Below are 23,502 nucleotides of genomic sequence, written 5' to 3'. Positions count from 1 at the left end.
AAGCCCAGTGGGATGTTAATGGCACAATGAACAAAGTAGAAGTGTTGAAGGGTGCTGATGTTACTCTGATGCCTCTGAGCATCTGTGAGAGTGGACAGCTCACAAGTGTTTTCCTAGAATTCTGATCCTCAATCAGCACCTTCTGTCTTTTCAAAGGCTGCTTGTCATTTCTGAGAAGGAGAGAGGCTGCATACTATCCAATCATTTTACCTCAGCAAGAGATCATCAATGAATTCTTGGAGAAAAGGGCTTAAGGACTCTTTTAGTTCGACTCAATACTTAATGAAAAATGTCTTACTAAACCAATAAAAGTATTCTTTTTTGGGAAAAAAATGTACTCCTAGAGTATTCCTTAATTAATATGACACCTAAAGGGATATTGAAATAGGCGATTGAAACAGGGCAGACTGTCAATAACAGCTCATCTGAGAACATACATCAGTCAGGTGCGATGCTCAGAGCCCAGACAGCCTCCAAGAAAGCAGAGGGGCTGCCACTGGATTTTACAGTCATTGGCTTTCAGGGGAAGACCGCAATCCTCCTAACAAAACAATCCAGGAAGGCCCTGGTAGCACAGACAGCGCTTGCTGCTGAGATGTTGGCGTGGTCTGGATCCACCCAGAGGCTCTGAGAAAGGCCCAGGAATCTGCTTCCAAAAAGCCCCCAGCCTAGCGAACCCTCTGGAACTGTCTGCTCTCTCACATGGGGTTGCAATGAGTCAGAACCAATGTGACACAGCACAAGAACAACAAAATGAGAGCCTGTAAAAGGGGTACTGAACTGGAACTTAGGGACTGAAATCTCTGATGAACAGCTGCACAGAAAGGGTTCTGCTCAGTCTTGGGGTGCCTACCACACACTGCTGCCTTGGCTGAGCCCCTCCTGGCACTCCACACTCACCCTCAGAGCAGAAGGGTCCAGTGAAGGCTGAGAGCTCGCAGTCACAGGAGAACCCACGGGGCCTCTCCCGGCAGCGCCCGCCATGATGGCACAGGTGTCCATAGCTGCTGCAGTGCCCTGGGCAGCCAGGCTCCACACCTGGCGTGACCTTGGCCCGGTCCTCGAGGTCCAGCACCTGCCCATTGAGCTGCAGTGACCGGATACAGCCCAGGAAGCCCCTCTGCCTGGTGGCTGTGCTGCCTGTCGGGCAAGGGAGCAGTGAGTGCCATTTCAGAGCTTTCAAGAGAGCAACACCTGGGCTTCCCAAGTGAACAGAGAGAATTTGGAAGCCACCAGCCACTCCTCGGAAGGCAGATGGGGCAATCTACTTCTGTAGTGATACTGCCTCCGAAACCCAAGGAGGGGTCGCTATGAGTTGGGTCCAACTTGATGGCACATAACAAAAACAACAACTGCTGACACTGTGCTAGCATATTCCAGAACACTAAAAAGTCATCCATTTTTAAAGGTGAGTTTGGGTAATATTTATTCTGAACAGATTTCTTCTCCATGAACTGAAAAGTTATTTTTAAGTCAGCTCATTAGAATGAAGAATAAAATTTAATGAGACATCAGTATTACTGTCCTGTGTGTAATGTGATGGATCCACCACCTGTCTGTGACTGTGTCTCACTGTGCTGGCTTGTGTGTGGCTGTGAAGCTGGAAGCTATGCCACTGGTGTTTCCAGTGTGAGCAGGGTCACCCACGATGGACAAGGTTCAGCAGAGCTTCCAGACTAAGACCAGGAAGAAAGGCCTGGTCATCTGCTTCTGAAACTGAACCCATGAAAACCCTGTGGACACAACTGAGCTTTGTCCAGTATAGTGCTGGGAGGTGAGCCCCCTCAGCTGGAAGTCACTCAAAATACACAGTGGCTGCAGCCGTGGACTGGAGCCTGCTGCCTCTCATGGGGATGGCACAGCACCAGTCTGCATTTTGTTCTGTTTGCACAGGGTCACCATGAGTCAGAGCTGCCAACAGTAACAGCAACATAATGTGCATTGAAAAGTTACCTGAAATATAAAATAAATAAAAATGGACCCACTTCTCGCACACACTGGATTTCCTCTCCCACCTTGAAAAACAACTGAGAAACCACAGAAAAAAAGAAACAGCAGTTCCACAGACTTGGGCAATGCTGACAGATGGCAGTGATCTCTGGGATAGGGCAGAATCATGGTGGAAGGCTCTGGAGAGTTTCCAGGCCACAATGGAGGTGGGAAGTGGACAGAGCTGGGAACCAGGGTGGCATGTCAGCTGTCCCAGTGTGGGGAAGAGGAAATGGGGCACAGAACAAGGGGAGTGCTGAGAGGGCAGCGGTGAGGGGAGCAGAGCTGAGGAGAAGAGCACTGAGTGGGGAGGGGGTCTGCAGTATCTTTCGTGATACATGTGATGAAATGATCTGACGCTGGGGCAGAGCCCTCAACAGGACTGCAGGAAGCAACGTCCGGGCTCGTGCAGGACCGGGCGTGCCGTCTGCTTCCAGCAGCCAGAGTGGTGGCACGTGGCCACGAGGCTTAGCATACAGTGAAGAAGGTCATAGCTCAGAAATAGGAATATGAGTCCTTGACTAGTTGCTGCTCTGAATAAAAAGCTTAAAAGCAAAACACTCAAAATCAAACTGTTTCCAAGTAACTTCAAGTAACTTAATTTCACTCCAGACAAAGACCAAGAATATTTAAAGAAAGAAAACAAACACCTAGCCCTTAACAAGATAAAATTCACAAGGTCTGACACCCAATAAAAACATTGCCAGGCATGCAAAGAAGCAGGACACAGGGCTGACCAAGAGGAGAAAAAGAAATCAAATGAAAGGTATCTAAAAATAGCACAGGTAAGATTCACACATGAGGAGAGAGAAATGGTAAGAGTCATAGGTGAGAGGAGAGGACTCCCAGGTGAGAACACAGAGAGGATGAGAAGACTCCCAGGTGAGAACATGGGACCAATGAGAGGACTCCCAGGTTAGAACACGGGGACTGATGAGGGGACTCCCAGGTGAGAACATGGGACCGATGTGGGGACTCCCAGGTGAGAACACAGAGAGGATGAGAAGACTCCCAGGTGAGAACATGGGACCAATGAGAGGACTCCCAGGTGAGAACATGGGACCGATGAGGGGACTCCCAGGTGAGAACATGGGGACCGATGAGGGGACTCCCAGGTGAGAAGACAAGGATGTTGACAAGACTAGGTGAGAACACAGACATGATTATTCATTCCACATGCTAAAGGAGCGAAGTGTTGATTTAATATTTTACATGGAAAACAAGATGTACTGAAAAGATTCAAATTGAACTTTTAGAGAAACAACAATAACAACAACCAACCAACCACAATTTCTGGAAAGGAAGAAATATGAAATGGAATTTACAGCCCATTAGTCTTTGCAGAATGAAAATTTAATGAACTTAAATACTTGGCAATGTAAACTAGCCAAAGTGAACCACAGAGGGAAAGAGATTGAAAAATAAAAATGGACAGAAGATCTGTGAGCTGTCAGAGAACATCAGGAAGCCAGAAATAAGTTAGTGGGATTCCTGAGAAGAGAGGGCAAGGAAAAAAAAAAAAATCACAGCTGAAAATATTTTTATCTGATGACAACTATGGACTTACAGTATCTGAAACTCAATAAAGCTAAACACACGAAACATGAAGTCAACAAAGGCACATCATAAAAAACGCTTAAAAGCATGGGGGGAAAAGAAACTCTACAGCAGCCAGAGGAAAGAAACACATTATACACAGAGAAACACATTATACACAGAGAAACATGTCATACATAGAGAAACACATTATACACAGAGAAACACATTATACACAGAGGAACACATCATACACAGAGGAACAAAACACATTATACACAGAATAAAACAATGCTAGCAGGTTTCTTATCAGATATAAGGCAAACCAGAAGACATAACTTTAAAGCACTGAAAGAAAAACAATAACACAGTCAGCATCACATCTTTACCTAGACAAACTATGTCTCAAATGCAAAAGTGAAATAAGCGTTTCTTCAGAGAAACAGAAGGTGAAAGAATTCATTCCCAACTGGTTTGCAGTGGTTGCAAGAAATGGAAGAGGGAACCATCAAGTGGAAGGACTGCCAGATGGAAATCAAGATCTACATAAAAAATTAAGATCCCAATAAATGGTTATTATGAGGGTAAAAGAGAAAAACAAGTCAGTATTAGTAAGTCCATTTAAACTATAAATATTTTAAGAGAAAGTGTGAACACTGTGTTGTGAGGGGTATGACACCTGTAGAAATGCTGTTGGACAACAAAGGCACACAGGCTTGGAGGAGAGAAATGGAAGACAATGTCACAAATTTCCTACACTACACATGAGGTAGGAGAGCATCACTTGAAGGCAGACCATGATGTTGAAGGTGACTGTGTACCCCTCGAGGACTAAGGTTTGCCCGATCCAAGCCATAGTCTTTTCAGTCAGCTCATATGCAGAGGAAAGCTGGACAATGGAGAAAGAAGGCAGAAGAACGGGTGCAGTTGAGCTGTGGTGCTGGTAAGGGTACTGAACATACCCTGGACTTTGCCAGAAGAACAAACAAGTTGGACTCAGGAGAAATCCTAGCAACGTGCTCTTCAGAAATGAGGATGATGAGTTTGGTTTGCTGACCTGGTGCATGTCATCAGGAAAGACCAACTGCCAGAAAAGGACATTGTGTTTGGTAAAGCAGAGGGTCAACAGAAAATGGAGGACACCATCAATGAGATGGACGTGGACAGTGGCCCAAACAGTGGACTCAAACAGCAGCAATCATGAGAATGGCGCAGGATCAGACTCCAGTTTGTTCTGTGTTATACGTGAGGTCTCTGTCAGTTGGGGCCGACTTCATTGCACCTAGCAAGAGCGTGCCACCGTGGCTATTTTACTGTTCACCTCGTTCTCTCTGTAGCTGTCTCTGCACCAGTCACAGGAACAGCAGACTCACCCCTAGGCAGACTCACCCACAAAAAGGTCTCTGCAAGTTGGGGCTGACTTCACTGCACCTAACAATAACATGCCACCATGGCTATTTTACTGTTCACCTCGTTCTCTCTGTAGCTGTCTCTGCACCAGTCACAGGAACAGCAGACTCAACCTTAGGCAGACTCACCCACAAAAAGCTGGCTGTTGAGCTGCAGCAGCACATGGCCATTGGCAGGGGCAGACTGAGCCATGCGTGGGAGCATGTCCACCTGCAGTGATGCCTCCTTAATATTCCTCTCAGCATGGACAAGGTGCCACCGGTTGTCATTGAGGGGGCCAGATGCCCTCACCATAACCTCACAGGGTCCATTCCCCACATCGAATGAGAAGACCACCTCTGTGGGGGCTGCAACAAAAGACATGGACATTATCGCCAGAAAGACTTGACCATGAGCATGCCATAGGGGGAGCACTCTCAACAAAGACCACTTAGAGGACATGTGCTGTCCTCAGGGTTTGAGAGGAGCTGTGACACTGAGCAGCCAGTTATCTCTGATGAAGGATGGGAAGGTAAAAGTAATTAAAAAAGAAAGTGTCAAGTCAGCCCCAACTCCTGATAACCCAATGCATGTCAGGGTGGAGCTGTGCCCCACAGGGTTCCCAATGGCTAGTTTTTCGGATGTTGATCACCAGGGCTTTCTGCTGAGGTGCCTCTGGGTGGACTCACATCGCCAACCTTTTGGTTAGCAGCCAAACCTGTTAATGTCTGCTACCCAGTGACTCCTAACATTAACTTGCATTGGGAAAAAATACTGATATTAAGAAATGTAAACTCAGATTTCTGAATAGAGTCATTAGGGAGAGAGAGAAACACTTGACTTGTGACAAAGCAACTGTGAATGATTTGGATATCTGGCAAGTGAACTGATGGATTTTTTCTAAACGTAAGAGCAGGAAAATTTCTTCCACTGCACTTGGGAAAATTAAGTTTTATGTTAAGGGAAGAAATCTGATGCACAGTGAAGCTATATAGCAACCAGAAAAAGAAAAATAAATTAAACTCCGAATCTACGATTCATATTGTTAAGTGCTGAATTGAACAGACAACTGCCTAGGGCACATGAACTACAAAGCATAAGCCCAGAATTTTTCATAGTTTTACAATGACATGGTGGGTGCCAAAGGTTTTGCAATTCAGTGAAAGCTTTGTCAAGTAGTCTGCTGGATTTGAACCCCTGTCTAAATCCAGTCTAATTTTCTTAACTGGCCCTGGTGAGGACAGGCATTTCCCACGGGATGCCAAGTGTATTATCAAGCACACATGGGTTAGCTTCTTTTAAAGCTAGCCAGTGGGATTCACGTCTGAGGTGAACTCATGGAGATAGGGCTGATGCAGGAAGTGGCAGACCATGCAGACACGAGACCCCTCGCATTTGCTCAGTGGCTGCTCGGGGACAGGGCCCTGGACTTTCTGGGCACTCACAGCGCAGCTCCAGGCTAATGAAGTCGATAATGCCCAGGTTCTCCAGAAACACCCCTGATGGGGCCGTGGTCTTGAAAAAGAAAGACACGTCAGCACTGAGTTCTCCACGCAAAGTAGGGAAGTGAAGGTAGGAGGTCTCTGTGTGGAAGGACACCAAGTTCCAGAATGATCCTTATTGGGGGAAAAGAAGGAAAAAAACAATTCAGGGCACTCCTAGAATTTCTACTGTTAAATGTCACCCTAACCTACAAAGCCCACTCTTTTCTCCCTTTGACGCTGTCCTGAACACATCTCATGTAAAGGTCTGAATGGACAGTCTGGAGTCAGCATGGCCTGCGTGGTAGGGGAATGTCCTCTTGACATTCTTACATCATGATAAGAGGCCCTGGAAGCACAGTGGTTAAGTGCTTGGCTGCTAACCAAAAAGATGTCAGTTTGAACCCACCACTGGTTCCATGGGAGAAAAGACTAAAAGACCTGGAGATCTCCCCTCCCAGAAGATGATGGCCTGAGAAACTCTATGGGGAAATTAATTTTTTCCAAAATTACCTCAGTCAACTCATTTGTTCCTATCTCCTTCAGTATGGTTTAGTGATCCATTTGTAATGCATTTACCTCAGGCTACGTTCCACCCTTCCCAAACCCCAATTGGTTGCTTTTTTTTTTTTTTGTTATTGTTGTTAATTCTTGTTTCGTTCTCTCCTTTTAAAATATTTACTCATTCTTTCACCTTCCCTTCACCCAAGGTCATATGTGTCTGCCTTCTAGTGGTTTACCTTCCCTTCCCCACCCAGCCCTGGTAACTATTAAAAAAAAAATTCTTTTTGAGTGAAATCATTTTCTTGACTTTATACAATAGTGGTCTCATACAATGCCTGTCCTTTTGTCATTGACTAATTTCACTCAGCATAATGTCCTCTAGGTTCATTCATGTTATGAGATGTTTCATAATTGTTATTTAATGTTGCATGGTATTCCATTGTGTGTATGTATCATAATTTGTTGATCTATTCCTCTGTTAATGGGCATTTAGGCTGTTTCCATCTTTTCACCATTGTGAAGAATGCTGTGATGAATATAGGTGTGCATATATCTGTTTGAGTCATGGTTTTTATTTTTCTAGGATATATACTTAGTAGTGGGATTGCTGGATCATACAGTATTTCTATTTCACACTTTTTAGGGAATGACAGGCAGGAAAGTGGAGAAAGAAAAGCCAGGTGATGACTGACAGAGTAGCAGTGGCAGGGATTCAGGGAAAGGGAGAGACACAGGCCCCACCCCCAAGAGGCAGGAAAGCAGGGGAAAGAAAAGCTGGAGGATGAATGACTGAGCAGAATCAGCAGGATCCAGGAAAGGGGAGGGCAGAGAGGTTCTGAACAGCTAAGGGAGACAAACTTGTCTGTCAGTTTGTCTTACTGAGGTTGTTTGCGTGTTGCTGTGAGGCCTGAGGCTGTGCCACCAGTGTTTCAAATGCCAGCAGGGTTACACATGATGCACAGGTTTCAATGCAGCTAACAGACTGAGACAGACTAGAAAGAAGGAAGAGGCCATCCACTTCTCAAAGAACTGACCAAGGAAAACCTTATGAATAACAGAGAAACACTTTCTGACACATTACTGCGCAGCTTTATGAATAGCCCAGAAACACTGACCAACACAGTGCAGGAGGATGAGCCCCTTAGGTTGGAAGGCTCTCAAAATACTACTGGGAAAGAGCTGCATCATCAGAGTAGAACCAACCTTACTAATACAAATAAAGTAAAGCTTTTGAGACCTCCATTTGGTTTTGGTTGCAGCAGTATATTGACAGAGAACTTCCAGAAGTGCAAGCTGGATTCAGAAGAGGACGTGGAACAAGGGATATCATTGCTGATGTCAGATGGATCTTGGCTCAAAGCAAATACCAAAAAGATGTTTACTTGTGTTTTATTGACTGTGCAAAAGCATTTGATTGTATGGATCATAACAAATTGTGGATAACACTGAGAAGAATAGGAATTCCAGAACACTTAATTGTACTTGTGAGGAACCTGTACATAGACCAGGAGGCTGTAGTTCGAATAGAACAAGGGGACACTGTGTGGTTTAAAATCAAGAAGGGAGTGCATCAGAGTTGTATCCTTCCACCATACTTATTCAGTTTATCTGCTGAACAAATAATCCAAGAAGCTGGACTACATGAAGAAGAACGTGGCATCAGGATTGGAGAAAGACTCATTAATAACCTGTGATATGCTGATGATCAACTTTGCTTGATGAAAGTGAGGATGACTTGAAGCATTTATTGATGAAGATTGAAGAATACAGTCTGCAGTATGGATTACATCTCAATATAAAGAAAACAAAAGTCCTCACAACTGGTCCTATAAGCTTCATCACGGTAAATGGAGAAAAGATTGAAGTTTTCAAAGACTTCACATTGCTTGGTTCTACAACCGACACCAACGGAAGCAGTAATCAGGACATCACATGAGGTATAGCCCTGGGCAAGTCAGCTGCAAAGGACCTCTTTCAAGTGCTGAGGAGCAAAGATACCTCCTTGAGGACTAACGTGCGCCTGACACAAGCGGTGGTATTTTCAATCACCTCATATGCGTGTGAGAGCTGGACAATGAATAAGGAAGACCGAAGAAGAGTTGATGCTTTTGAGTTGTGGTGCTGGTGAAGAATGCTGAAAGTACCATGGCTTGTTTAAAGAACTAACAGATCTGTCCTGGAGGAAGTACAGCCAGAATGCTCCTTGGAAGCGAGAATGGCCAGACTTTGTCTCATCTACTTTGGTCATGTTGTCAGAAGGGACCATTCCCTGGAGAAGAATGTCATGCCTGGTAAGGTGGAGGGTTGATGAAAGAGGGGAAGTCCCTCAATGAGATGGATTGATGCAGTGGCTGTGGCCATGGGCTCAAGGATAGCAGGAATCATGGAGCTGGTGCAGGATTGGGCGGTGTTTCGTTCTGCTGTGCGTAGGGTTGCTATGAGTTGGAGATGACTTGACAGCGCCTAACAACAACAACAAAGGAATGTCTGCACCATTTTAGTCCTCACGGGGAAATTCCACCCAGTTGCATAGAGTTGCTGTGAGTTGGTTTTGACTTGACAGCACCAAACAACCACAATGTGAGGAACATGTCTTCAGTCTGAACTCTATATAGGCAGATCACTTGGATGATGCATCACTGTACTTCATGATCAAAACGTGTTCATCATTTGGAATGTCAAGCACTTACATAACTTTGTATTAAAAACATGCAGAAATCCAAAAACTTGCCCTTCATAATCTGTCCAATCCATGCCTGTCCAAAAGCCTGTCTCAGTCAATGCTGCTTCCACGTCATGAGCCCCACCTCCCCTTCAGTCTGGGCCGGGAGGTCAGGAAGCCTCTTGGGATGTAACAGCAGTCAGGAGAGCACCGTATCAAACTGCGAGCCTGTCCTCAGGAGCAACCACCTTTTTATTCCAACGTGTTCCCACTGCTCCTGCAGCAGCAGCCCCATTCACCACGTCCGTTTCCGCTGGTGCAATCTCCCGTCCCTCGAAAACAATGCAGAACAAATGCTCAAAGCACTTTAAAAGTGCTTGAATATGCAAAAGACGCCTTCCCTGGATCAGCACACTGATGGAGAAGGACGCTTGGAATACGTGGGACTGTGGGACATGAAGTGAGCTGAAAGCACCCCCCCAGGCATATTCACCTGCCCTTTCCCATCCACTGGCCTTCAGTTTTGGCTGCCCAGGACCTCCCTGTGGAGAAGCCTGAGAGCAGCTCTGTGTTCCGTAGACACTGGATTTTGTAGCATTGAGCTGTGACATGACATGATGGTCTATAAGCCAGCGACACGGCTACTGAGCCCCTGAGGATGAGGGTGCCGACTGGGTGTGAGCGAGGCCACTGTGGCCACAAAAGTTGGAAGGCTATCACTGCAAACAGAAATCTCTAATGTCAACAGCTGCTCTGGACGATTCCCAGTGTCTTCACATGGAAATCCGCTTTCCTGAAGAATAAGTCCAGACACAGAGGTCAGAAGCAGCCATATCCGAATGCAATGTCTGCCCTTTTGTTATCAGTGGACAGGTGAGACGGCTTCCTGTGCACAGCTCTGCCTCTGTCCTGCCAAGCTGGGATGGGAGCTTGCCCACTCCTCAGCTTTGCTGGGTAGGACCTCATGCAGGAGGCCCCAGCTGTCATGTTTACTGTGCCTTGTGTGTTCAATACCTTTTGGGCTGGGTTTGTTATGGAGAACATATTTTGAATGTGTCCATGTTTTCCCCTCAGGTGGAATTAAGGGGACCTGTCTGCAAGTTCCTCAGCTTCCTCTTTACAGCCGGGCCACAGTGATTTGTACGAAATAAGCAGGGGCCGGGCAACACACTCAGGAGAGGAGTCCTGAGCTAGGCTGAGCAGGACCGCTGCTGAACTGTACTGGGTTAGATTGCGTGAAAGACTGAATGGTAGGGCTCCTACCAAAGCTGGCAGACCAGGCCACAGGAACGCCTGGGTTGCCCCAAATCCCACATTAGAGAACACTTTCAAGGTACATCTTTGATTTAATTTCCACTCTGTAAGTAGGTGAAGGTAGTGGTCCATGGTAAGGCTCTGCATGGCTAATCCCATGGATTAAACCCATTTCCCATGGCCCTCTGTGCAGACAAGGGGCACGTCTGGGTGCTGGGCACCATTCATTGCCCCTCTTTGCCGGTGCCCTGACCAACATCTACTTGACTTGTTCCCAGGGCCTTACTCCTGGAACTGGTAGAAACTACAGTGATTATGTATGAATGGATCACACCCATTTCATGGAAATTAGTAAGGAACAAATGTGTGCCAGTGTGTCCATGCCCTGAATGGGCACTGAACAATGGGCAGGTAAATTTAAAAAGTGAAGCTGCCACCACCTCCACCTGGTCACCAGTGCCCTCGAGCATCCGGCGGGAAGCTGGGGCCACAGAGGACATCCAGGGGAAGTGGATGGGCACAAGTCCAGGAGTACAGACCTGAACTGCCCGCTTGATGGGAGGACAGTAAGACCCACTTTTCTCCATCAGGAAAACATGATCAAATGAGTCTAAAATGACCACAGGCCTTTCAGAACGCAGACTTTACTTCTAAAAATCAAATTTATATATAGATATGAAATATACATGTGGCATATGTGTATATATATATATATATATATATATATATTTAACAAATAGTTCTGGATCTAAATTGTCACTTACATGGTTGAGGGAGATGCAATGAATACACACATACATAATTACATACACATGTCCTATTTAAGGAGCTCGGTGGTGTAGTGGGTAAGGCATTTGGCTGCTGACCACAAAGGCAGCAGTTCAAACTCACCAGCTGCTCTGTGGGAGGAAGATGAGGCAATCTACCATAAAGATTTACCGCCTGGGAAACTCAATAGGGTTTGCTATGAGTCAGAATCAATGAGATGAGGGTGGGTTATATCCCGTTTGGGAAAATTAGGCTGCTGGAATTAAGGGTGATTTCATAAATATTTTCTTTCCTAAACTTTTATTTAACCCATGGACAAATTATTCCAACAATTAAGTAACTTTTAAAAAGATATTTAAAAATAAGTATCTTTTAAAAATGAAAAGGCACATTGCTTTATAAAACAAAACGTTTACTCCCAAAATAAAAGCTGTAAAATATTCCAAATCTTTCTCCTTAAATTATGGAGACAGATGATGAAATGCAAAGGTGAGAACTGTACTGCTAGTCAAAGTCACGTTTTCAACCACATTTAAGAGACTAAACCGGGATATGCAGCTTTTCAACCACAAGGGAGCAGCTCCGTGGTTGTAACCTGCACGCTGAGAACATAAACATTCACGTCCTGATTTTGTACTTGAGCGGGTCCTCTCTGATGACTTTTAAATGCTGTTTTCAAATGTTTGAGAAAATAACAAATGAGATCAAATGTAAAGCAAAATGAAAATGAAAATGATGAAATATGGCTGGTGTAATTATGGTTTTGGTCCGCAGACCAGCTGGAAAGAAGAACAAAGCTCTTCACATCTAGCTACACAGAGCAGACATCACGCTGCACACAGACATATGAAATGGATATGGCACACAGAAAAGTGTTAATTGTTCCCCAAAGTTGTTCACACAATGGACTGAGCTTACATCCACATTGTAGAAAGGTGTTCATCAGTCTTCAGTGCTTACCTTTGTTTCTGGGTCTCTGCTGATATTAGCACCTAGTGCGTAGATTATTGATATTCCACACAGACACACATGCACACGCACACACACGCATGCAAACATGCACCCATGCATGTACCTACATGCACACACCTGCACGCACACACAATTTTACCAACTAGTGCATAGATATTGAAGTTCCACACATACGTGCACACACACACACCCATGCACCCACACACACCCATGCACGCACACACACGCATGACTTTACCAACTAGTGCATAGATTATTGCTACTCCAAAGGCATGCACACAGACGATTTTACCAGCTAAGGCACAGTGGCACACAGGTTGCATTTTCTTACTATTGCTGCATATTCTTTTGCACACTTAGGAACAGCAAGCCAGATAAGTAAAATGAGTAACTTTGGATGCAAAGGTTTAATGTCCTCTCCCACTTTCTTTTTGGCACAAGATAAAATATATAGCAAAGAATAAATGAGTGATTTTGATTGGGTTTTCCGTGTGTTACTCTCACTCAAGGAGCCCTGTTGGTGCAGTGGTTAAGCACTTGGCTGCTAACTGATGGGTTGGAGGTTCAAACTCACCAGCTGCTCTGCGGGAGAAACATGCGGCAGTGTGCGTCATAAAAGTGACAGCTTTGGAAACCCTATGGGGAAGCCGTGCTCTGTCCTACAGGGTCACTATGAGCTGGAATCAACTCAGTGCCAGTGTCTATATCCACTGCCTCCTCATAATGCTTATACTGAAGTGGAAAAGGCTGTGAAGGTGGGAAGGGCTCCCTGGGTGGGATCTCGCATGGGCGAGACCGTGTGGGTGGGGTCAGGTGCAGCCTAGGAAGTGTATTTTGGCACCGCAGTGGAGATGGCGGACAGTCTCCAGTGACATGCCCTGTTCATGCCCAACAGCCATGTCCCTGGCCCAACCATAATGGCCTGTGCGGCGACACCCTCTGCGGTCTGTGGTTTTCCTCTTCTTGCTGGCACACTGTTGTCCCAGACTCCTTGCCATTCTCCTGACTCTATACCTGGGGTCCCCCAGGATCTATCCCTGGCCCTCTCTCTCCCCACACTCACTGCCATGTGGACCTTATCCAGTCTCATTTCCTCTGATCCTCCTATCAGTGGTGAGGTGACCCCATTTGGGTCTCTGGAGGAGTAGGGCCAATTGTCCACTCCCTTCCCCTCTCAATATCTGTGCTCCTCTCACAGGCATTTGGCACAGCATGTCCAACACTGAGCCTCCATGCCCCAGCCCAGCATGCACCTTTTGTGGCACCTAGCACAGCACATTCAATACAGCCCGTGTCCCCCAACTCCAGAACATACCCCACTATAGACCCTTCCATCAATGGCAGTATGCACCCTTTTGTAGCACCTAGCACAGCATATTCAACACTGAGCCCGTGTCCCCCGACTCCAGAACACACCCCACTGTCGTCCCTTCCATCAATGGCAGCCCCATCTTCCTTCCTTTAGATCTGGAGCTTGCTGTCATCTTTGACTACTCGTAACTCACATCCGATCTGTTGATTAAACCCTTCCGCTTTTCCCTCCAAACCACATTCCTCATCCAAGTTTCCCAGTCCTGCCCTCCTGCTTGTCAACGCCAGCCCAGTCTTCACTGGGCTCCCACCAGCCCCCACCCACTTGGTGCCCCCTCTGCCTGACTGCTGCACCCTGTGCTACTCCAGGATGCCTCCCGTGGTTCTCTGAGTTCTGTCCTGATACCACTTTCTCAATAAAAGCTCCCTACCTCCCCCTCTTCCTTCATTCTCCCCATTGCACTCACTGCCATACTAAGCCTGTTTGTGCATGGCTTCATTCCACATCGCCACTCCACATGTGCTCTGGAGGAGAGAGATGACTGACCACTCTGCTCCCCGATGCACCAATGGAGGCATTCAGTAAGTGTGGCTAAATGACAATAGCACACTCCTTTTTCTTTAACAATGAGACATTTAGTGCACTGCTTTTGATTATAGTGCGTCTGCCTATAAACCCACTCACATTATTTGTGGAGCAAATGAAAAGAGCGAGGTGGTGGGAGGAAGAACGAGAAGAGAAAAGTGGGAGGGAGAAGGAGAAGAGGAGGAGGAGAGGGAGAAAAAGGAAGAGGCTACGGGGATATGGAAGGAGAGGGGAGGAAGGGGGCTTGGCCAGGGAAATTAAAACAACCCCAAGGGGATGCAAGGAAATGAAATACTGTATGAATTTCAAAATGGCAGAAGACTATTGGCTCTGAGTAGAGTTGGCTACCAGGGAAGTTATAAAACACTGTTGTCCAGGGACTGCTGGAAATGGGATTGATCCTTTGTCTGAGGTGGTTTAGATGCAGCAGCGCCAAATGGAAGAGGAATTAATGAAATCATCACTCTACAGGTCTGTCTTCTTCCATGGGGTTGTTTATTGCCGTGTTCACCTTAAATATTAATGTGTCCTGGGCAGCTATGATTTCCCAGACAACTGTTCTGGCTGCTGCAGACAAAATGAAAGAACTCACTTCAGTGGCTCAATAATGCCTTTTCATAGCACAGAGTAGTTAGAACAAAGTTTTCGAACTTCTGTGGCCACATCAGCAGGGAGGACACTTAGATTAAATTTAAAATTTTAATGGAATAAATTACCTGAAAGGAAATACACTGAATAAAATGGGCTGCAGCATTCAAAGGCCAAATATTAAAAATGACTCAGCAGGTCAGATGATCAAGCTCAAAGTGCAGGTGAGGATCTCTTTTTCCACATTTAAGATGTTTGTGTACAAACTTCTGGGTTTAGATGCTGGGATGAAGCTAGTTCACAGACTTTCTCTCTCCCAAAGACTGGGGGGGATGAAGAAAAATTAGCAAAAATAAAAACTGACCATCTGCAACAAACAAAGCAAACTCTCAGAAGGTTGAATTGAAGCCCTAAGTGGCTGCCACCTGGACCCAAGCTGATGTTCCCCTCACACGAGTGTGGTCAGCAAGGCAGACACCAGTGTCTGCACAGGTACTGGCCACCACAGCCAGGACTAGTGTTCAGTCCCCAGTGTGACTGGCATGTGCCCCGCCTGCCCTGGGTGGTCAGTTCATGTCATGGCTCTTAAACAAGATGGAGATCGTCCTCCTTGCACCCACAGACTAAAAACCTCATGGAGAAGTGGTGATGAACAGAAAAAATTTCCAATTCTCTCCCAGAAACCCTGAGTCTATAGAGGGGTAATGAAAGTTGAGGACCACAAAAACTGTTGAAAATCTTAGGAGAGGAGTACATCTTATCATTTCCATGTGATGTTGGACTGAACAGAAGCACAGAGAACCAAGAGCATTCCAGTCTTGGAGTCTCCAAAGGTCAGGACAGACACAGAGTGTGGGATGAGGACACAGCCCACTGAGCCACCAGGACCAGGAGGTTCTGCCACTGTCCAGCCTGTGCCTTGGACCTGTGGCCTTATCCTCAGTACACACCCTGGAGAGAAGAAATCAAGGGGACAGAATTGGCTGCGTTCAGGGACGATGATTTTCATGGCTAATTTCTACATCCCTCTTCTCTACCATGTCTGTCTGAGTTTCAACTGCAGCTACTTCCTTCTGCTGTTGGAGGGGTTATCACACATACCTCCTCCTTTCAAGCCCAGCAACAACTAAAGTTATAGTACAGCTTTAACTTGAAAACCAGTATTTCTTCCATTTTAATTTTATGTTCTAATCAAGGGTTAAAATGGGGGCTCAACCCAGCGAGGAGCAGGGAGACACTTGGTGTCTTCAAAAGTACCTTGTGACTACACATCCCATTCCTCTTACCTCAAGGGAGCCAGGCCCAGCAGCCTTACAGAAGAGTCAATGGCCACAGGCCTCCATCTGGGGAGTTCCCTGAGGAAAATGTATAGTTGCTATAAACATCACCTACATTTCTTAAATGCTACTCTAGATGTGGTCCATGGACAAAATCTCAGGAACTGTCACTTCTAGGTGAAAGGGGAGAGAGAAAGAGAGAGAGAGAGAGGGAGAGAGAAGAAGAGGAGGGGGAGGAGGAGGAGGAGGAGGGAGCTGCAGGGAGAGGAGAAAGCAGAGGTGACTTGCATCTGGTTCGATGTTTGTCCCACACGATGCTCTTGTTTCAGCCCAGCCATGGTAGGAAGGTTCTGAAGCACAGTACCGTGCAGCCCCAGAGACCTCTTGTGTGAAGGAGAGTGGGCCAGGAGGTGTCCCCACACGCCATGAGGCCCTCTAGTCCCGGACTGCCCTTCCACGCATCCATGCTGACTCCCGCTGAGGCGCCCCTGGTGCTTTCTCCGCCTCTCATAGCAACTGCTTGAAGAGAACACCAACTAACAGCCATGCAACCACTTTCCTAACCCTCCACCAGTGACATGCAGGTCTCCAGGTGGGTGGAGGACACACTGGTGAGGATGGGGACCTGTACTTACTGTCCCCCCGGCAAAGCAGCGGTCCCAGTCGAAATGCCACCTCCGAGCTGGGCCGACTCACGTCAGTGATCACAATCCTTGTCACTGGCAGGTGCTCCTTGTGGGAGAGCAGCCCCGTGTCATTTGTCCTGGGGGAGAAAACACGGCTTAGTGCTGCAGGAGCCAGCGAGCCCCACAAATGCACCTCAAGAGGGGCTTCCCAGCTGCACATTCTGAAGAGGCCACAGGTTTAAGGGACACCATGAAGGCTCAGACAACCATATCTACAATCGACCACAAGGAAGGAGACACAGCCCACTTAGAGGGGAGGCCTCGTGGCTGGCCCAGATCACATCCTTACCTGGAAGAAGCAACTGACTGCTCTTACAAATACAGGTGCTGCGAGGGAGTTAGTGCCTTCTCTACACATGCACACTGTTTGGTGCCTCATGGGAAAACCACCTGAGTGGCGACAGTTAATCTTCCTGCCTCAGACTTTTAGTTTAATGAATATTTTTAAAATGATCATTCTTTGCTTTGTCTCTCCTCGGTGATTTCATAGTGAAAACCACTTGAGAGGCAAACTAGGAATAACACAATGTTCTCTAAACATTCACCACTGTGGGCAAGTGCTCAGGAAATGCCTGTCCCTAGACATTAGACTCAACACATGCCCTACCACTCACTGTTACTTGCACAGTTACAGGTACCAGGTATAATTCCAGCCCTCCCCAGCCACAGCGTCCAGATGAGCAGGGGCTCACCACCCTCATGAATGGCTGGAAGAATCAGAATGCTCTGAGGAAATAAAAAACTTCTCTGGAAAATGTGAACAGCACTGTTCCCACAAGGTGGGAACAACCTGGCCTCATCTAGCCATTCCTCTCTGGCTAGCTTCCGCATCTCTGAACAAAAGGGATTGCTCACAATTTTGCAATGTCCCCATGTTTACATTTCAGGCCGATCTCTGATTTATAGACAGAAGAAAGTAGGGATGGAGCTGCCAAGCCTTCAATTGGTGGGCATGGATAAGCTCTAGCATCTATACGTTTTACAGCTGCCAACTTCTGTGATAGATTTTGGAAAAAGGGCTGAGTTACTGTATTTATGTTGTTCCTACGTGCCGTCCAGTCGGCTCCGCCTCATAGCAGACTACAGCAGAATGAAACACTGCCCGGTTCTGCACTGGCCTCACAATCCTCGCTATGTCTGAGCCTAGTGCCACAGCCACTGTAGATCAGGCAATGTTTCAGGGACATTCATGAAGTTGCCCAGTAATGGATCAGACAGTGTTTCTCTGCTATTCACAAGGTTTCCACTGGCCAATTCTTCGAGAAGTGGATGGGCTCTTCCCTCTTCCGAGTCTCTCTTAGTCTGGAAGCGCCATTGAAACCTGTCCCCCATGTGTGACCCTGCTGGCATTTGAAATACCAGTGGCACAGCCTCCAGCCTCATGGCAACATGCAAGGCACCACAGTACGACAAACTGACAGACGAGTGGTGGACTGGATATACAGTTATTGCTACTTTGTGCATTAAAAGTTTCTTATTTAATTAAAAGAGGTATCAAATGTAAAGAAATAATACATTTTAGTTTAGGTCAAACTGAAATAAAAATGTTATTTCAGTTTTTCTCCCTATTTTTAAATTTTTATCTCTGTATTTTGTGCACCTAGTAGAGAAATAAAGGAATAAATACTAAAAATTAAATAATATGGAGCCCAGCCAGCAAGATGGCACTGCCTGTATTGCTGTGCCCCTTCTCCTGCCTGCTGGCCCTGGCCCGGTTCCGAGCTGCCTTTCAGTGAGGTCAAAGTTCTATGTTCGGGAGCCGCTGAATAGCAAACCTGATTGGCTGAAAGTTGGACTGACCTTGGGCACCACAGTCTGCTTGTGGGTCTATCTCAACAGACAACACAGTAAAGATGTTTTAGAATATAAAACAAGAAGTAGGTTAGAATAAACTATTGAAATGCTAAGACAGTATGCAACATATAGTGATACAGCAGTTCCTCTGGATTCACCAATCTTTTGTGAAGAGAGGAAAAGTTACATGTGAATATATATTGCTAGCATTTGTATTCTGTATCATTAAGCAAAAAAAAATAAAAATATTTGTGTATTCTTCAGATTATCGATATTGTGATAATTTGCAGAAAACGTCCATTCTAAGGTGTAGCAGTAGAAGTATCTTAGTATGGGGGATTAAGTTATGTTAAATGTGCAAGTTGAAAAATTTAATCCATAAACAAAATTCAATGTAAATCCAATGTACCACCTAATGCTGAATCCTTGGAGTGATTTTTAGGACACTGATTATTTTTACTATCTGATAATAGAGTCAATAGGAGCTCTGGTGGCTAGTGCCTAAGGCATTTGACTGCTAACTAGAAGGTTGGCAGTTCAAACCCACCAGCCACTCCTCAGAAGGAAGATTGGGCAGTCTACTTCCATAGTGATACCACCTCGGGAACCCAAGGAGGGGTTGCTATGAGTCAGATCTGACTTGACAGCAGTGAGTTTGGTTTTTTTGGTTTAATAGAGGTCGTGAAGATAGATTGGTAAGAAACCTTTTTAGGGAAATGGATTCAAGGATCACTGCTGAAGTCATTGTAACAACTTTTAATATCTAATTGGAACATTTATTCTTTATTATATTGGGGGGCTAAAAATAATTTATTACCCAAAATACAAAAGACCCCCAATACTGTTTTCTTCTAGAGGAGCTGGTTTGGTAGATTAGAAAGTAAAGACTTGTCCTATTACCAGGCTGTAGCCCCAACCAGTTATTTTTCACAGAATTATAATCTCAAAACCAGAAAGGCCATGCATAAAGAAAAACTCATTGCATTGCAGACACGGAATTTAAAGAAAAAAGTCTTTCTGATTTTGATCTAATAAATGTGACTACGATTGACAAAAAAAAATTAACTAATAGGGCACATTATATTGGAGAAATAGAGTCATTTGCCAAAGTTAGCCTCAACATTCCATAGCTGTAACTAGTTAAGTTTCCATTTGTTCATGCCAATGAAGGAGATGCAGGACAGAGTTTCCAAACCTATCGAAGCTTGGTTTTGTATTAGAACAGAGAGCAGACAAGCTAGAACCATGGCTTCTGGACTGGATGGTGGGAGAGGTCAGGCTGGTAGATAGCAACTCCACTACCTGTGTCTTGAGGGCCATCTCTCTGTAGATACAATGCCAGTGTTTCAGTCTGGGTGACCGCTGTTGGGGCCAGAGCCCTAGCCCTAGCCCTAGCCCTATGTGGGGAGATGTAGATCTAGTAGTTAACCATTGAGGAGCCTTGAATTTCTCGAGAAACATTTTACAGAAATTAGTGTTCCTGCTGAGTGCTTACCATTAGCAATATCTGTAGAGTACTGAGAACAATGAAGATAGAGTTCAGTGAGCCGCCATTGTGCTAAGAAAGGTAATGAGATAAGATGTAGTTCTGAGCTGGGTTGAAGACCATGTTATTACCCAACTGAGGAAAGAAGGATGGATATTCCTCACCAATGTCTTGTGAATAAATATGGTTCCCAAATCCTTGCTTTAGTCAGGCCATTGTACATTTGCCAGGGGTTCCATTGAAATGCAAATTTAAGAAGAGTGAATTTGCAGTATGTTCTCACAGGTCTCAAGAATCAGCAACAAAACAAAACAAAACAAAAACCTTGAATATCCCCTGTTAAAAATCTCCTAAAACCATGGAAATGGTATTTGTGACTTTGCAAGAAGGGTAAAATCTCCAAGCTGATTCTTACAGCTTTGCAGAAGACTTTATGTGATTGATACAAAGTGCAGCTCAGGATTACTTTAGAAGTTAGAAGGGAATAAGGGGGAGCTATGTGGGTCAACGGGAGCTCTGGTAGCATAGTGGCTAAAGCACTTGACTGCTAACCAGAAGGCTGGCGGTTCAAACCCACCAGCCACTCCTCGGAAGGAAGGTTGGGCAATCCTACTTCCGTAGTGATACTGCCTCGGAAACCCAAGGAGGGGTCACTATGAGTCGGGGGCAACTCGACGGCAAATAACAACAACAACAACATGTGGGTCAACACCAACATTTAGCAAGTTTAGTGGGAGAGGCACAGAAGGGACAGCATTGACTACAACAAGCTCATTGAGAACAACTTTTATGACTAACTCTGGCGACAGTTCCAAATGAAGGGAGCGATTCTGATGTTCTTATAATAAATTTTACTTATAGAAAAATATTATCATCATTTAAAACTTTTTCAATCAGTTAATTGTTTAAATATTATAAATCTTTTTTTTTGCTCAGTTTTGCACTAGGTAATTCTGCTGCAAAAGACCTCTTTAAAGTCATTTTAAAAAATGAAATTTTCAAAAGCCTCCTATGCTTGTGAAAGCTGGACAATGACTAAGGAAGATCAAAGAATTGATGCATTTGAATTGTGGTGTTGGCAAAGAACACTGAAAAGACCATGGACTGTCAGAAGAGTAAACAATTTTGCCTTGGAAGAAATATGGCTGGAATGCCCCTTAGAAGTGAGAATAGCCAGACTTCATCTCATGTAGTTTGGTTATGTTGTCAGAAGGGACCAGTCCCTGGAAAAGGATATCATGTTTGGTAAAGTAGAGGCTCAGAGAAAAAAGGGAAGGCCCTCAACAAGATGGATTAGCACAGTGACTGCAATCATGGGCTCAAGCCTAGCAAGGATTGTGAGGATGTCACAGGACCAGGCAGTGTTTCGTTCTGGTGTACATGGGGTCGCTGTGAGTTGGAGCTGACTCAATGGCACCTAACAGCAACAACAACATAAATATCTCAGGCATTCAAAATGGCTTGAACAATAACAATAATATAATGAACATCAATGTACCCAGCTTAACAATTGAAATATTACCAGTGTAAGGTAAAACACAAAATCGTAAATAACTATGGATACCATGATGTGTATGTAGAAAATCCAAAAGAATTTATAGACCATTAAAAATATGGATTTAACTGGACCACTGGATACAAGAGCAATTAAACAAAAATCAATCTCATTTCTGTATAAGCAGCAACATGAAAATGGAAATTAAATGCAAAATGATGTAACTTACATTAGCACCAAAAACATAAAACCTCTAGGAATAAAACCAACAAAAGGTATTTATGAAATCACTAGCATGAAACATTTTTTTTTAAATTGGAAAACTCAATATTGTAAAAATGACAATTCCCCTAAATTCCCAATTTATCTAAGGTGTCATTGTAATCCCAATCACAATTGCAATGATGGAAGCTGAAGTAATGGTAGCTATAGAAACATGAAATTCCCAACACCTCTTCCAAGAAAGAATGAAAGAACAGAAGATGAATGAATAAACTTACATACAACATCCCCTGTGCAAAACTAGAGAACAGAGTTTGTGTGGAGTTCCCATTACCTATAAATAGAAAAGCAATAGCAAAGCCCAGCAAGCTGCTTCTCACACTCTGACACAAGGTGTTTCAGAAAGAAAGGGAAGTTATGGGAGAAATGCTCATGAAAGAGAAGAGGGGAACTGGAGGTTAACCTAGAACTTACCTAAAGCCACTCCCAGAGAGAGAAAATCTACCTGAAGTATAAAAATGTTGGAAAAGTGTATGTAGGTCCTTGACAACAGGGAAGGGACTTAATGTACGTTCAAGATAGGAAAGGGTGGCCTTGCAAAAGTAATGTTTTAGGAGAAGATTAAAAGGAGGGGAAAAATGTCCTTCAAAAGCCAGGGGTGTAATAGAAAAGGAATAGCAGGGGATCTAGTACCTGGTTCTCTAGTACCACTCTAACAGAAAATACAAGTGGATCATCTTAACACACAGAAGTTAATTCTCTTACAGTTTAGGAGGCTAGGAGTCTGAGTTCAAAGTGCAAGCTCTAGTGGCTAGGTGAAAAGTCCCTCAACCTTGGGCTTCAGCTCTGCCTCTTGCTCCCAGCCCACTGAAGCTGGAGGCTTTGCTTAACCGAGACAGCTGCTGGCTGCTGAGGCTGACAAACTTAAGGTTGACAAACCTTGGCACATTCCCAAGATTACCAAGTAACACAGCAGGTCACTAGTTCAAGTCCAGAGACAGTCCTAAGATCAGCAGGAAACATGGCAGGCAGCTGACTGAAGACTCAGCTACATGCAGGGTCCAAGAATGTCAAAAAACTGCAGAGACTTTTCTCAAAACTTCTCCTTATTTTCTAGAAGCAGATCACAGCCCTAAGGCAACTGCTCAGCTGCTCCAGTAGATTCCACCATGGAGTTGATTGCCAATCTCCTCACAGGGAACAACTACATCCAGCTTCCCAGCCACTAAAAAGCAGGCCTAGCCAAGTTGGCACATAACCTTAACTACCACAGGAGCTTTAGGAAGTATGATAGCTGGAGCTGTGTGTCAACTTGGCTGGACCACAGTTCTGTGTGGTTTAGCAGTTGTGATGTGGTTATTCCCATGATGGGATCAGATGACTATGTTTTGAGCAGCCAATCCATTGAAAGGGAGTTTCCCTAGGGGTGTGGCCTGCTTCCAGTATATTTATGGACATCCTGGGAAAAGAGACACTCTTCTGTGGATTGGGATTCTGTTGTG

At 45.1% G+C, this 23,502-nt stretch overlaps 1 protein-coding gene across 1 annotated transcript in view; it reads right to left on the bottom strand.

The window, feature by feature from the left end:
- Nucleotides 1-23,502, bottom strand: part of LOC103198982 (contactin-associated protein-like 4) — a 204,763-nt gene that overhangs the window by 18,227 nt on the left and 163,034 nt on the right. The window contains exons 15-18 of the mRNA XM_007943199.1: nt 16,953-17,080; nt 6,360-6,530; nt 5,064-5,282; nt 901-1,140 (exon numbers count right to left, since the gene is read on the bottom strand). Of these exons, the coding sequence (XP_007941390.1) occupies nt 901-1,140; nt 5,064-5,282; nt 6,360-6,530; nt 16,953-17,080 (758 nt within the window). The remainder of the gene's footprint in view (nt 1-900; nt 1,141-5,063; nt 5,283-6,359; nt 6,531-16,952; nt 17,081-23,502) is intronic.

Source organism: Orycteropus afer, unplaced genomic scaffold, assembly GCF_000298275.1.
Source record: "Orycteropus afer afer isolate SDZICR_OR568_19922 unplaced genomic scaffold, OryAfe1.0 scaffold00006, whole genome shotgun sequence".
Classification (NCBI taxonomy): domain Eukaryota; kingdom Metazoa; phylum Chordata; class Mammalia; order Tubulidentata; family Orycteropodidae; genus Orycteropus; species Orycteropus afer.
The sequence above is the reverse complement of the archived record's forward strand: the minus strand, read 5'-3'. Positions and strand labels throughout refer to the sequence as shown.